The sequence below is a fragment of the Pipistrellus hanaki genome (assembly GCF_964339955.1).
Source record: "Pipistrellus hanaki genome assembly, chromosome: 12".
Taxonomy (NCBI): Eukaryota; Metazoa; Chordata; class Mammalia; order Chiroptera; family Vespertilionidae; genus Pipistrellus; species Pipistrellus hanaki.
Window position 1 is genome coordinate 36,550,769 of NC_140514.1, and position 16,130 is coordinate 36,566,898.

General features: G+C 43.9%; 1 protein-coding gene across 3 annotated transcripts in view; it reads left to right on the top strand.

Moving 5' to 3' along the window:
• Positions 1-696: 696 nt before the first annotated feature.
• Positions 697-16,130, top strand: part of ARHGAP25 (Rho GTPase activating protein 25) — a 77,600-nt gene continuing 62,166 nt past the window's right edge. The window contains exons 1-2 of one of the 3 annotated variants that reach the window (XM_084900545.1): positions 1,021-1,240; positions 1,416-1,489. In XM_084900545.1, coding sequence (XP_084756671.1) covers positions 1,152-1,240; positions 1,416-1,489 — 163 coding nt within the window. In that variant the 5' untranslated portion in view covers positions 1,021-1,151. Of the gene's footprint in view, positions 1,241-1,411; positions 1,490-16,130 lie in introns of those variants that run through there. The other 2 variants (XM_084900542.1, XM_084900541.1) reach the window with 2 other exon arrangements.

Here is a 16,130-nt window from a genome sequence, read left to right on the forward strand (position 1 = left end):
GAACTACCTAGAATTAGGGTTGACCTAACATTTGTGGTGCAACCACTATGTGTCGAGTTCTGTGCTAGACGCCTTCACCGCTCCGTGCAGTCATGGTTCTCATCAACCCATTTTACCACCGAGGACACTGAGGACCAGAGAGAGACAGTCACTTGTTAAAAACTGCAGAGTTAGCTAGGAAGTGGAAGAACTGAGCTCTGACCCCATGTCGACCTGATTCCCAAACCCACACCCTGTGCAGAATGCCAAAGAACCATTATCCCATGGGGGAGGGTCTCCCCTAGGAAAGCCAACCTACTAGCTACCTACTTGAGAACCCTCCCTAGATCAGGCCGAGGCCACTTGGCGCCTTCATCCTGAGCAGGTGGAGAGCTTACCATGCAGTCGGTGGAGCAGGAAACATATCAAGGAAGGCAAGTTTTAGGGGACGCTGCTTGTCTGACTGACCATTTTTGGATGCCTCATCCATGTGGTGAGGAGGAGAGCTTAGCAGTAGAGGGTGAGAGTCTTGGAATTTTCTTTGTAATCAAAGCTCTAGCCTTCTATCGTAAGAGCACTCATTCTACTTATGCAAGCATTTCCAAAAAAACTCTTCTTAAGAAAGAGTGTTCAGAATGTATCAACTACACAGAGCAGCCACCACTTCCTCAAATGCAAGGAAGCAGACAGTTAACAAAAAACAAACTAAACACACACACACACACACACACACACACACACACACACACACACACACACAAAGGCCGAGAGGCAGCCGTTGTTTATAAGGCCCTCTCCTCAGAGAGGCCTGAGATTCTCTCAACCAGGGGCTTTGCTTCCCACGAGGCAGAGCGAAGTGGTAACTGGGATATTTCTGGTAAAACTGAAAGCAAGAGAAGCAGGGTGTACACTTCACGAGGTACCAGCCCCCGGGGCTGTGGGTGGGGTTTGGTGGAGGTTTGGGGACCATCCCCCAAGTCACAGATGATTGGACCTTCCGTCTGAGAGAAAGGAGGACACACGCTGGCAAATCAACCTCAAACCCAAGACTGCCCGTGAAGCAATTTGAAAGGAGAAAGCACACACACCAGCCACAGGGAAGGCTTGGGAAGGCAGGCCGGACTGAGGCCGACTCACCGCTTCAGCAGCTGCTCACCAGAACCGGAAGCAAAATGTCCCTGAAATTGCCAAGAAACTGGGATTTCAATCTGAAAGGAGAGGCGGCGAAAATAGGTACAGTCCATGTCTTTTTGTTGTCTCTGTGGTTCTTGTACTTGAGCACCCACCATTTGCATGTTGGTCTGCAGGGAGAATAGTTTACCTAAAAATGGATCTTGGCAAATCTGGGCTTGGGGGGAAATTTGCATTCAAGTCGATAGGTTGGTTCAAAGTTTCCAAATGCCGGGAGGGGGTTCTCTTTCGTTTGGGGGTGGCAGTGGAATGGAGCTGCCTGGTGTGTGGGATCTGGGTTACTCTGGATGGGTTAAAGCTACAGATCGCACACAAAACTGTAAGTGTTTCTCGATCGTGGAAGGATTATTTCCCTCACGTGTGGACACTTATCCATATTGGCAGTGGGTTTTGATCAGAGCTCAGATAGTGGTCTTTGAAGTGCTTGCTCTGCAATCAAAGTCAAGGTAGCCTGTTCCATGAGCCCACTGGGTCTTTTGGGTCCTCTCCAGGCTCGGGGCTGAGACTCGCAGCAAAAGGAAACACTGTAGACAAGACAGCAAAAGGAAACACTGTAGACAAGACGGCAACATGGAGACATGTGAAGGGAAAATAAAGACAATTTTAGTTAAAGGGACAAGATGGAAGGGAATTCTTAGATAGAGAAGCTGAAAAAGTGCAGTGCATTTTAGATTGATTATCTTAAGGGACGCTGGCATGTTTTCTGAATCCTCTGTCCTTTAAGCCCACCCCTCTTCTCATGAACGATCGTGACACCCTGACTTCCATCTGGTATATAATTATTATGATGTGTTTCTTTAAGTGGGTTTCTTCCTCTATGAAATGGATCACAGTGATTGAGGTAGAGCAATTGGGCCAAAAATGAGGCCCCGTGTTTTGTTCGTCTACCCAAATGGAAAGATAACTTCCTTGATGTTAGACGAGCGCTAAGGGGTTTCTAATGGCTTGGAACAAGGTTTAGACTTGGGCTTCTAATGGTGGTTCACGTGTTGCTAAAATAAATGATGCGTTGGAAAGTCACATAGTGGAATGTTACTATGGAGGCCCGAGAAAGGATTTGAAAGAAAACTGTGAGTGATCAGAGCAGCCATTTACCTTGGGAAGGTTAGTCCTAATGAACCCAGGTGTCATGTCATGCCGATGTCGGTTCAGAGAGTAGCTAGCATGTATATGTCTTACATCAGCAAGAGAGTCTTCTCCTCGCCAATGCATTTGGCTGGTTTACATTCTGTTACATGTCATAAAAATGTGTTTTTAGAAGTAAAACTTTTATGGTTTTGTTCCCTGTGAATGTCCTGCTTCTGGTAACATGGGGTCATTCTACCCTTTCGCCATCTGTGTTTAAAAATGAGAAATGTGAGACAAGGAATGATTAGATAATGAATTGATTAAAGAGTTAATTTTTTTGTTCAGGGTTATAGGAAATTACATTAACTCTCAGGTCTGCATATTCTCAGGCCTGGGATTAGGTTGGGTAGGATTTATGTTTTCTACGAATGTTCCTTAAATCATGGTCCTGTGGGTAGCCTGTATCATAGTCACCTAGAGTGCTTGCTCAAAATGAAAATTCCTGGGCACCATCCTGACTTGTGAACTCAGAATCTCTGGAGGGAGGCCAAGCACCTGCAGTTTAACAAGCACTCACCTCTCCACCCCACGGGTGAAGTCTTGCTGTAGGGGCTGTGGTTGAAGTGAGAAGATCCTGAGAGTTACCATTCATCTAGACTAGAGCACGGGGCCTGGTCCTAGTGGGCCCACAATGAATGTTTGTTGACTGAATTAATGACTGATTATCAACCAAAGGTATCATTTAGTATTATCTAATAAAAAATAATTGTATAACGAAATGTAAAGGAGCCCTTGTCATTATCCATGACATGGACTGAAGTCAGAATACCTTTCATGAGTGTCCCATCAAGGAGAATTCAGATAAGCTGAGGCCTCCAAGGGGAGAGAGTCCCTGAATCATAGGTCCTCCAGTCCCCTCTCCAGAGCCCTGTGTCCAGGTGGGGCAAAAGTAGGTATACAGTTGTGAGTATGTGAAACACAGAGTTTATTCTGGGATTATTATTTATTGTATTATTTTCCATACGAACAACTATAAAACTATTTTTGCCCCACCCTGTATGTCAAAGAAACTCACCTCTATTAAGAAGATGTGTGGAGCTGGAAGTCATGTCAGAGAAGCCAATGACCTGTGGTTTTTCCAGCCTGAGCTAGTGTAGGGGAGATCAGGGTTTTTCAACCTGGACACTATGGGTATTTTGGTCTGGGTAGTTCTTAGTGATGGGGCTGATCTGTGCCTTATAACACATTAGCAGCATCGTTGGCTTCCACCCACTGGATGATAATAGCACTCCTTCCCCCCTACTGCCACCGGTTGTGACAACCAGACATGTCTCCAGACATGGCCACATGTCTGGGGAGGGACACCTTCCCTAGTTGAGAACCACTGGAGGAGATGGGTCACCAAAACGGTGTGACTTTAAGAGGCTGGAACCCAAATATGACCTCGTGATTCACTGTCTAGGTAATTTTTCAAGAGGATCTTAGCAAGATAGAACTTCAGGGGCAAGGGCAGTAGCCAGCAGAAGAAGACAGGTTCTCCACTTGCTCAGGAAAATAGCAAGAAACGGATCCATTATGTGGCCCAGAAAGGGGCCTCAGCCTTTTCTGTTTTTGGCGATCCGTGCTTCCAGTTTCCCCTAAATCTTGTGGGTGCTGAGCCAGAGCTGCTGTGAAAGTGAAAGTGTCTGGGAGTGGGGGAGGGACTCTCCACTGGACTCCCGTCTCAGAGATCTGGGGAGGGCCCGCTGGACAGCAGAGCTTCCTGGAGACGGCCACCACGGACCTGGCATGGGTGGGAGAAACTGACCCTGGCTACCCCGCCTGTGACCCATTGATCCTGGTGGAGGCTGGAAGAAAGGGAAATGCAGAACCAACACACTTCACTTGAGGCGCTCCAAAGGCACACATTTCTTTTTTTGCCTCTTTGTCATTCATTCTAGTCCAACAATGAAAATCGTGACAACCTTCCACTGCTTTCTCACACTGTTACTCAAAGCTCTTACTCTTTCACATGGCTTCCTTCCGAACTCCATTGTAAGCCCTGATCGGTGGGTTTCAGGACATAGCCTCCTTTCTTGCACTGTCTGGGGGGTCTGGCATCCAGTGCTTTGCATGTAGGCACTCTATTGAGAGGGTATTGACCACACAGGGAAAGCCCCCTGCTGTCCTGTGGTTTGGGAGTGTTTAGTTGGAAGATTGCTGGGTGAATGTCAGGACCACCCACATTGTAGTCAGTCATAGGCACATCTTTTTTCTCCTTTTTTTTTTCTTTTTTCTCAGTTCCCCCAACCAAAGTAGGGTAGAATAGGCCCCAGAGAGCATGTGACTCTGAGATATGTAATGAAACTGACTATGAGGGGGGTTGTTTAAACTTTTCTTTCCTCTGAAATTTAATGTTGAAAAAAAATTCAGAAACAAAGAAACAAACGAAGAAAAATCATTATTCTAGTCTCCAAAAGGTAAAGTGAATAATGACAACAGTGGTGGGTTTTTCTCCACTTTATTTTTTTCCATCTGATAAATCATAATTTGTCTGATATTGGGTCTAGTTCTGTCCCTTAGAAAATCAGAGTAAAGGGATTGAAAACGTTTGTACTTAAGACCTTCATAACTAAACCATTTATAAAACCATATGGCTTTATTCAATGCAGGTAATTATTCTTATTAAAAGAAGTCATATTTGAAAGTGTGTTTTTAGATAAATGCACCAATAGATACATAGATACACAGAGGTAGAATTAAATATATAAAGCAGTACCATGAATCAATAAAAATGATAAAAAATTAACAAACAAGATGAATGGATATTTTCAGATAGGAATCCTATATAATAAAACCTAATATGCTAAGGGTCTGGTCATCCAATCGGTCATTAAGCCAACCAAAGCATAATATGCTAATGATATGCTAAGGCTACTCAACCGCTCACTATGACACTGACAGGTAGGTTAGCTTGCTGCTGGGGTCCGCCGATGGTGACTGAGCGAGATGGACTGGACATGCCCTGGAACCCTCCTGTGGTCCCTCCCCTACTGGCCAACCTCCCGTGTCCCTCTCTGGCCCCATCCTGCACCCGTGGGGTCTCTCGGCCTGGTCTTAGCCCTCTTGCAATCTGGGACCCCTCGGGGGATGTCAGAGAGCCAGTTTTGGCCCAATCCCACAGGCCAGGCGGAGGGACCCCACTAGTACATGAATTCATACACCAGGCCTCTAGTAATACAATAAACATAGAACTATTCCATCCAGCCCATAGTGAGCTGGTCTGTTTGGCTTTCAACACTGTGAAACTTACAATGTGCTAACCTGATCTGGCCTGGCTTTTGGAGCAAATGTTGTCCACTGAGCAGCTCTCGGTCCCTGATGGATAAAGGTCTCCATACATGCAAGCAGCGTCCTGGACAAGAACATGCCTTCCTCAGATAGTGAACATGGACACAGAGGAATTCCTTTTAAGATCCATACCTGTCTTTATCCCTGTTCAAGTAAAAATGTCTGTACTTGTGTTGTCATTGACTTACCTTTTGGCATAAACTAAGTTCTTTCCAAAAGACGTATGCCTCTGACTACCCAGCTCAAGAACCTCCTGGCCACCTGGGGGACAGGAACTGATATTACCCTAAACATCAGGAGATAGAGGGCCAACTTGAGTGATGATAGGAAGTCAAAATCCTGTTTGCTGATCCCTAATGGACAAAGTACAGATACACTGGGGTCGGCAGAGATGAACTCAGTGGCTCTCAGTCCATGTATCTCCGACAAAGGGTCTAGAGTGAGATGTGGCATGGCCCTGGCCTGGTAAACCCAGCTGTGAGTGCCTCCCACACATGGTAGTCTGCCACCTCTGGTCTACAGTTTATAAAGCATGTGCACAGAGCGTCTAATGGGAGAGCTATGGAGACATCTCCATCCCTTTTAGAGCTGGAGCATGGTCCTTCAAGTAGCCAGTGCCCGCTATGGAGGTTGAAAGATCCTAGCACTAACCGAGATGAGTAAGTTGGTGATGGTGGTTCCTTCACATACTTGAAAGAAACAAAGTGTAACCTCTCATGGGGCAGCACTGTGCTTGACTACTTGGATACAATAGAAGGGATTGTGTGAAGAGCTGAAGTGAAACCCAACTGTGGCTAAAGCAAGTGAGACAAAAGGGCAGTGTGGAGAGCCAGGAAAATACCATGGGAGACCCACAGGGGGCCCAGGTCAATCGGAGTGATTCCCTCCAGGGGATGATCTGTAAATTTTGTAGACTCCCCTGAAGGGAACTGAGATATGGAAGTTACAAAGAGAGAAAATATATTTCTTATCATATGCTTTACTCATCACCATTTTTCTCCTTGTAAACTTCTCCCCTCCCCCTGCTTTGGACACCATTTAAAAAACAAAACAAACAAAATCATATTACAAGCAAAGAGGCATTCCTGCTTGCTGTTTCTGCAGGGCTCATTGGCTAGTGGGTGCACAGATGAGGAGAAAACTTACAAGAATCGAGACAAGCACTGGGCTGAGAGCAGCCGTGGGAGCCACAGGATGGGGCCTATGAATAGGAGCTGGTCCTGTCCCATTCTTCCCACCATGGCCATTTCTTTTCTTTAAGACTTAGACATGTATGTTCATCAGTGAGTGTAGGATTTGCCATTTTTCTAACACTGGGTTTCCGGTACACAGTCTGTTTCTCCAGAGAAGAAAAAACTTTGTAACTTTGTATAGCTCCTCCTTGTGGAGGGATTAAACCTGAAATCCTATCACCTGGCCTTGCTCACCCTCCCACCTGTCTCTTCCCACACCAGCCCCCTCAGGCACACATACACACACACACACACTCGCACACCAGACCTCAGTCACTTAGTAGTATCCCTTTCAGTTCCCTGTTCTTTCTCATCTGCCTGGAGCCCTCTCTACTCAGGGCTCCCTTACGACCACCCATTTCCTACCTGTGATTTAGCCACAAGTGTGGACATCTTGCCCTCGGGGAGTCCCTAAGTCTGCAAATCACTGGAAGGGGAGTATCATCATCCTTCTCAAGTCGTTTAAGCAGAGAGGCTCATAACTCTAGAGACTGTGGACTTCGTTTGAGGTGAGCTCAATGAACGCTCCTGAACTTTCATGACATGAGTCGACCTACCAACAGATGGCTTGGTTTTCAACCAAGAAGTTCGTCCTTAATATCTAACACCAGAGCTCTAGGCCTTTCCTGGAGAGAATAATCTCGAATTGCCTGTAAAAAGCTGCACTGACAGGGTTATCTAAGGCACAAATTGCCCACTGGCTCTTCTTGATGGGAGTGTTGGAGGGAAGGAGGTGTGTGGTACAGAAAAGAGAGCTTTCTGCTACGTTGCAGTGAATCTCAAGGGCAAGTTGCTTAGCTTAATTACTCAATAGAATTCATAATATGTATGTTGAGAGGAAGAAAATATCTCATGCCCATAACATACGTTAGGCGTTCAGCAAACATGTGTTTCCTGTTTAATAGATAATCTCATTTCCACCTCAGATCAAACTACATTATCTTGCTACCCTCATAAGTATGGGTTCATTGAGTTATGCTTTAATGTCACACCCTCATTTTTAACCATTACTGCAATTAGTGATTTAATGGCATTTGTTTCTGAGTGTGCTGCAAACATGAGAACAAGGAATGGACAATGCCAGCCACTCTCCTATGTGTGGCTCTATGTGAGAAAATTTGTTGAGAATTCAGTGCTCAGAAGTACTATGTGTCCTTTGAGGGACTGCCATGCTTCCTCCTTTGTGGTAAAAAAAAAAAAAAAGTTGTGCAATTTATCGTGTTTCTTATTTTGACTTGGCTCCCAGGAAACTCAGAATTAAACAAAAGCTCAGAGCTGAATTGATCCTCAATCTCAACATATTTTTCTTTGCCTTTGAAATTTATATTTAATGTTTATATTTGATATTTATATTATATTTGATATTTATCAAATTTATATTTGATATTTATATTATATATAAATTTATATTTGATATTTATTGTAAATAAGATTTCTATTTAAATATGAAAACCCCATAAAATCTTTTACTTTAAGAAGAGCATGGAAGTATAGGCATATCAGTATCCACAACTCCTCAGGTATCCTCTGGATAGATGTCATACTTATTAGTAGCAACTAGACATTACAATTTTCAGTTTATAAATCAAAACACGGTTCTATGAGCACTCATATTCTTTCCCTGGAGTTGCATAAAACAATGGTATCTTCAGTACACTGAGGCTGGTCATTTCATTCATTCATTCATTCATTCATTCATAAAGCATCTCTTTGCTCACCTCTCTATGATAGATACATTTCAAGAAGCATCTTCAATGTTGAACTTCTCATTCTGACAGCACTCCCTCACTCACACCTCTATCTTTATAAAGAAAAAGTATTTTTCAACTTTAGTCCCTCCACATATTCTTCATAAGCTTAGAGGTGTCCGGCACCAGAATTGTGACTAACTTAGGTGACAACTGCTTCATTTCCTTACTTCCTTCCTCAGCTGCCTATCTCCCACCTCCCCAAATGTGCACACACAGATCTTAGTTCCAGAGGGGGCTGGTGGTACTTTACTGCTGGATCTTTGGCCTATGGCTTCTGAACCATTTATATTCTTCCTTGTTGGTTTGTGAGTTTCAAAGTTAAAGAAGAGGTGCTACAGTATAAAGATTTTGAGACTGATGCAGAATATTTGCTCAATATTTTAAAATAATTTTATAAATTTCACAAAAAGGATTTTCTGACAAGGTCTGAACTAGCTACAATAAAATGAGCCAGTTACACACAATATGGTATTAGAAAGCTAGCTTTGGAGTCAAACTGCCTAAATTTGAATCCCACTATCACTAATTACTAGCTATGTGGTCTTCATCTTTAGCTTCTGTATCTGTAAAATGGGCACATCTGTAATATGGTTATTGTGAGGATTAAAAGAGATGATCTTTGTCAAACACTTCCTATAAAAGCACCATTGGTATGTGTTTCATAAACATCAGTAGTCATCATAGCACCACGATGGGCATTGCTACAATGTAGGCATGATATTAACTCCTTCTAACAAAGCCATTGGTGAAAGCCACAGCTAACACTGCTAGAGTTTGGCTTGTCTCACTCCAGTTTAGTTCTTCTTTCTTTACTTTAGAGAAATAGTGTTTACAACATCTGCTGATCCACTTTCCTGGCCCACAGCCACCCTGCTGGTCTGTGGTTGATGGGCCATGGTCTTGCTTCTACTCCTCTTACCTCCAGTGTTTGAATGTGCTGTCCTTAATGCATACAATTGTATCAATCATGTTTATGTAGCTACTAGTGGCTGGTGCATGAAATTCATGCACGGGGGAGGGGGGTGTCCCTCAGCCTGGCCTGCACTCTCTCTGATCTGGGATCCCTCTTGCAATTTGGGAGTGATGGCTCCTAACGACTCACATGACTGCCTGCTTAATCGCCCCTAACCACTCTGCCTGCCAGCCTGCTTGCCCCCAACTGCGCCCCCTCTCCTCCGCTGGCCTGATCACCCCCAACTGCCTTCACCTCCTGGCCTTATCGCCCCTAACTGCCTCTGCCTCGGCCCTGCCACCATGGCTTTGTTCAGAAGGATGTCCAGAAGGTCTCCCAGTTTAATTAGCATATTACCCTTTTTTTAGTATAGATATCAGTTTTCTCCTTGTTTTTCTTTCTTCTCTCTCTCTGTCTCTATTTTTTTTTTTTTTTTTTTTTTTTTTTTTTACCATTTCATTCCTAAGTCACAGCGCCTGAGCTGTGACTTCCCAATAGAGTAATGAGGAACTCCTGGTAAGTTTCCTGCAGCATGCTGATTGTAGAGGCGCCACGGTCTCTGAGCTATTGTGGTGGGAGCAGTTCCTCCAACTTCCCTTACTTTGGGTAGGAAAAGAGTGAATGTGGGCTGTGTGCTGCCTGGAAGAGCACATTACTGAGCTGCCGCTTTCTCCAGAGCTAACATCCCCTGCTGTCCCGTGGACCTCTGACCGCTGGAGTGAAGCTGAATGTTGTTTGTCTGGGTCTCCCTGGCGCCAATGTTTAATGCCTGTGATCACTTACATGTGGGTTACAGCAGCAGCCGCCCACTTGTTGTTCTGATTTCATGTAAGAGTCTTGCACATGGCCTACTCTTCATTTTCAGCCCTTATTTTTAGATATAACAGCAGGACCTTCAAAATGAGACTCCTCTTCCTTGACCCCAGTTTCTGCTTGGCTACTCAAGGGTTCTTGTGAGTGTATTCTTCCTCTCTCACCACCCTCCTGCATTTTATTCTATCAACTTGGCCATTTAGAATCCAGAAATCCTCAGCTGGTGGGTGAGAAATCTACCAAACACCCCCCCCCCCCAAACGTTATTATAATAGGTTCAGAGCAGAGTTGTCACCCCAGCTATCAGCCACGGTCTTTGTGCTCTGTTCTGAGACCATCCTGCCTTCCCTTCACGTGGCACTGATCCCTTTCTGAGCCATTCCCAGTCCTCCGGCACAGCTAGGATGACCGACCATTCCAATTTCTCAGAGTCAGGGGTTTCCAAGATATGAGACACTCAGTATAAAAACCAGGAAAGTCACCCTGGCCCCAGTGCTCTATAGCTGAGAAAACCAGATATTTTGAGAAAATATTGCCATAATTGTGATAGGTGCCCTGTATATCTACTGAATTAAATTTCCAGTGAGGTCACACAGTTTAAGGTGGAAAAAAAAAAAAAAAGAATGCAATTATGGGGACACTTTAAAACCTTAAATTGTGGGGGGGTTTTAAACCCCAAATCAGAAGTTTTTTCTTTTCAAATCAATATATAATTGATTTCAGAGAGGAAGGGAGAGGGAAATAGAAACATCAATGATGGGATAGAATCATTGATTGCATTGATTGGCTGCCTCCGGCACACTGCACAATGGGGATCGAGCTCACAGCCTGGGCATGTGCCCTGACCAGGAATTGAACCGTGACCTTCTGGTTCATAGGTCAACACTCAACCACTGAGCAACACCAGCTGAGCCAGAAGTCCTTTCAAATTCTTTCTTTAGCCTACTTGAATCTGCCATGTTAGTTTCCTCCATCTGTGCTTATGCCATTTTTTATTCTTGTTAATACTGGAAGGATTGGAAGCCACACCTGTCAGTCCATGGCAGGGCATTTCTTTTCAGAATCACACAAAACCCCCTGCCCTGTGGAATCTATATCTGACTTCTAGGTTTGCCATTCTGCTTTCTGGATTTCTTTTTTCAACTCTACCACTCCCTCCCCATCACCATGGCCACCACCACTCATCTCCTCCTGGAAGACTTCCTGGATTGCTCAGGTAGAATTAATCTCTCTTTTTTATGTGGAATTATGCCATGTGGCTCATTTTCCTTCCACACTGATTGACACATTTATCAAACACCTACTATACACTGGGCACTGTACCAATGTAAGAAGGTTAAAAAGATCAAGCTCTTAACTTCACGCAGCTCACAGTCTCATTGGAGAGACACTCAGAGGGAAGTGGGGCTCTGCCACTGAAGATAATCAATTCCTAAGAGACACCATTGCAATTATGACATTTACTAGGTATACCAGTTAATGCAGATTTTTTTCAATAGATGGAGTTACACATATGTTGTTACATATGCAATTTGATATGTATGCTATTTTGTTGTATTGACAGCAAGCTTCAAAACTTCATATGTCAGCCGAAACCGGTTTGGCTCAGTGGTAGAGCGTTGGTCTGTGGACTGAAAGGTCCCGGGTTCGATTCCGGTCAAAGGGCATGTACGTTGGTTGCAGGCACATCCCCGGTGGGGGGGTGTGCAGGAGGCGGCTGGTCAATGTTTCTCTCTCATCGACATTTCTGGCTCTCTATTTCTCTCCCTTCCTCTCTGTAAAAAACCAATAAAATATATTTTAAAAAAAACCCACAAAACTTCATATGTCAAATTTGCTGAAGGTGTTAACATCACAGATATTTTTATGCTTAAAGATGTCGAAATTTGTGCCAAACAAAAGAGCATTTGTGGGAAGTTTTAATTCATTACTATATTTTGAAAAAAAAGTTATATACTTTGGGAAGCTTATGGTGAACATGCTCCATCTCAAGATACCTGAGAACGCTGGTTTAAACGCTTTAAAAGTGACGATTTTAATGTGAAAGACAAAGAATGTCCAGGTCAACTGAAAAAGTTTGAAGACCAATTACAAGCATTATTGGATGAAGATGCGTGTCAAACTAAAAAACAACTTGCAGAAGATTAAACGTTGCTCAGCAAACAATTTCTGACTGTTTATAAGCAATGAGAAAGATTTTAAAGGAAGGAAAATGGGTGATATATCAATGATCAAAAGACAAATGGAAAACCGAAAAGTCATTAGTAAAATGTTGCTTCAATGGCACGAAAGAAAGTCTTTTTTTGCATTGAATTGTGGATGGCGATGAAAAGTGGATTTATTTTGAGAATTCCAAACACACAAAATCATGGGCTGATCCAGGTCAACCATCAACATCGACTGCAAGGCCAAATTGCTTTGGAAAGAAGACAATGCTCTGCATTTGGTGGGATCAGGAAGGTGTGGTGTATTCTGAGGTTATAAAACCAGATGAAACCATTGATACTAATTGCTACCGACAACAAATAATCAATTTGAACCTTGCTTTGATGACCAGAATGGGCCAGAAGACACGGCAAAGTAATTTTGCTTCATGATGACACACCATCACACACTTCAAAACCACTTAAAGATATGTTAAAAGATCTTGCCTGGGAAGTATTAACCCACCCGCCATATTCACCAGACCTGCTCCTTCAGATTACCACTTGTTCCAACTGATGGCTCATGCACTTTCTGAGCAGCACTTCAAAACGTACGAAGTGGAAAACTGGGTCTCTGAATGGTCTGCCTCAAAACAAGAAAAATTATATTGGGATGGTATCCACAAATTACCTGAAAGCTGGGGGAAATGTGTAGTAGCTAGCGATGGACATTACTTTGAATAAAGAACTTTTGATGTTTCTCTTGAAATTATCATGTTTTCTTTTATTAAAAAAATCCATCATTATTAACTTGTACACATTATCGAATATTAACTTGTAAGCTGACACAGGGTTCTGTAACTAAAGTTTTTTCTTGGTTTTTTTTTTTTTTTTTCTCCTCCTGGGAGCTATAGCCTCTAAATATATACAAGGGACAAGTTTTAATTTGTTAATTCAAGTCTACCAAAAAACACATTTCCAACCCCAGATTGCTATTCTGGTTAATGGCCAATAGAGAGCGCCCACAGACAATGTACCGTAGCTGTGGTACTACTGATCAACTTGGTTTGTTTCTGTTGTTTCCAGAAAGTCCTGGGTTTAACCAGCCTCTGGCCAGCACAAAGTTCTCCCATATCTCATCCTTCTGTGGCCTGAAATGCCCAGTGTTACAGTGAAAGTGAGTGATGATTTAGTCTCCTTTGTGTCTTTACAGATAAAAGTGTTTCTTGAATAAAGACCCCCCCCCCCCGCCCCCTCCAACTCCACTTAGCTAAGAAGCCAAACCTGTGTGTAGGGGGACGGGATGTCCTTAAGAACACCAACCTTGAAGTCAGATAAACCTGGATTTGATTTCCAGCTCAGCCTTTAATCACTTCTTTGAATCTGGGAAAGTAATTAATCTCTCTGTGCCTCAGTTTTCTCATCTGAAAAATGGGTAGTCCTGCCACCTTATAACGTTGTTATAAGAATCAAGTAATGTGTGTACAAGTCATTTAGCATAGATAGTGCCCGGCCACCAGTTGTTGTGTTATTTCTCCTTTAATGGCCCCATCTCGAATAATATATCCTCCAACCAGCTGAGCCACTCATACTCATAAGGAAACCATGTCATCTCTATAATTGTACCATCTCTAACATCTTGCTTTCAGGCTTCCCACGCTGTGACTGCCACACCCTGTGAGCCCAGCTCACCCACTCAGCAATGCTCTGATCTCAGCGAGCTACTGCTCCCATGGTCCTGTGACTTTTTTTTACTACCAGTCATCCATTACATCCTCTTTAGCGGAGATTCCTAATGCTGGCATTGTAGAAACACTGAACAAACACCCTCAAATCCCTAGACCTGTTTAAACAATGGTCCACCTTCTCAGTGCCTGTCCCTGGGCAGCTGAGCATGGCTGGGGAACATGAGATAAACGAGTCACCTGGACTCATTCAAATTTGTGACCAAACATATTAGGTAGACATTCAACAGAGCCAGACAAGTGTACTATGTCTACTTAGTAAATTTACTTTCCTTTCCCCCAATACTTATCTTTTTCTCTCCTCAAGGCCTTACCACCTCCTCCCACCAACACTCTCACTTTTATATTTCATAAAGAAAACATATGTTCAACTGAATGAGAATCCCCTCATTTTTCTGCCACCAAGTGCTTTCACCTGCCCACATCCTCACCTTCAGTACTACCCTTTAGTAGCCCTGGGCTAATGAGGGCCCCCATCTTATAGGGTCCAGCGTCTGCTGTATTCCTCCTCACGGGGTGAGGTGTCTGGCCAGGGGGACATGCCCACTTGTAACTGGATCCTGCTTGCCTTCTAGACCACTTGGGTCTTTGACATTCCCTAGAGGCCAGCGCTGTTTCCAAGGCCCACACAAATGTTCCACTGGGTCCCTCCAGCTATTTTCCCAAAGATGGTTGCTTGCAGGGAGGCCCCGAAGAGCTGGGCTGGATGTCTGGGCTGATATATGTACTCATGGATGTGTGTATGGGGTTCCTCACTATGAGAAATGGAGCTGGAAGTGGGAAGAGAGAGGGGTGTGGGATAGGGCCTCCATTTTGATTCTTGCCACAGGGTCTCAAATGTCAGTGGTGGACCTGTCAATTCTCATTCTGTAGTCAACCTAATTAAGCATTGGTGCATCTCACCCCACCAAGAAGGTTCTCACCACAGTCACTACGAATCTGTGCCTTGGGAAGCCTGGGGTGAATCCTCTGTCCTCTTCTCATTCTGCTACTCTGCAGCCATTTCCTCCTTGAAATAATTTCAGTGCTTCCTTGATACCACACTCCCCAGCTTCCCCTTCCCTCATCAGCCATTCTTCCTGAGTCCTCTTTGCAGGAGTCTCCACTAGACTTCTTAACTTTGAAGTGTCCCAGGCAAAACTGGCTACATCCTTTGTGGGGCCTGGTGCAAAGTAAAAATATGGAGCTCCTTGTTCAAAATTATTAAGAATTTCAGGATGGTGACAGCAGAGCATTAAGCCAAGGGAAGAGACCATGTAAGGGGGGTGGGGGGTGGGCCGCAGGATGACCTGAACAGGTTGCATGTCTGTGAAGCCAGCGATGGTGCCAGGACTCAGTTCCCTTGTCCTCTCTTTCTCCACCCTTGCTCACTGGGTGATCTCGTCCCTTCCCACGGTTTTTAATTCCACGTGCACTTTTATACATTATCGCCTCTGCTGGGTTCTAGGCTGCTCACGTCTCTACTTGGATGTCTCATAGGCTTCTCCAACTAGGGTGCCCACCACAAAATTCAGAATGATTTTTCTTCCCAGCTCTCCCCTTTTAGTTTACCTGACCTTAATAAAAAACACTAGCATTTGGCAAGTTGCTTAGGCTAAAAACCTACAGTCGTCTCCCATTTATCTTTTTCTCTCCCATCCTATATCACATCCACCAGAAAACACACACACACACACACACACACACACACACACACACAAAAAAAAAAAAAAAAAAACACAACCACCTTTTAGATCCATTACTGATTAATGTCTCTTATGTGATAATTTCCGTTATCTCTGATACTGTAGACACCACCACTTCTTGCCTGCCTCAATCATTGTCCTGTACCATATAGTCTCTACACTATGTGCAGACTCACTATCTTCTAAAAGTAGAAACCAAGTTATGTCATGTCTTCTTTAAAACCTTCATAAGACATAGAA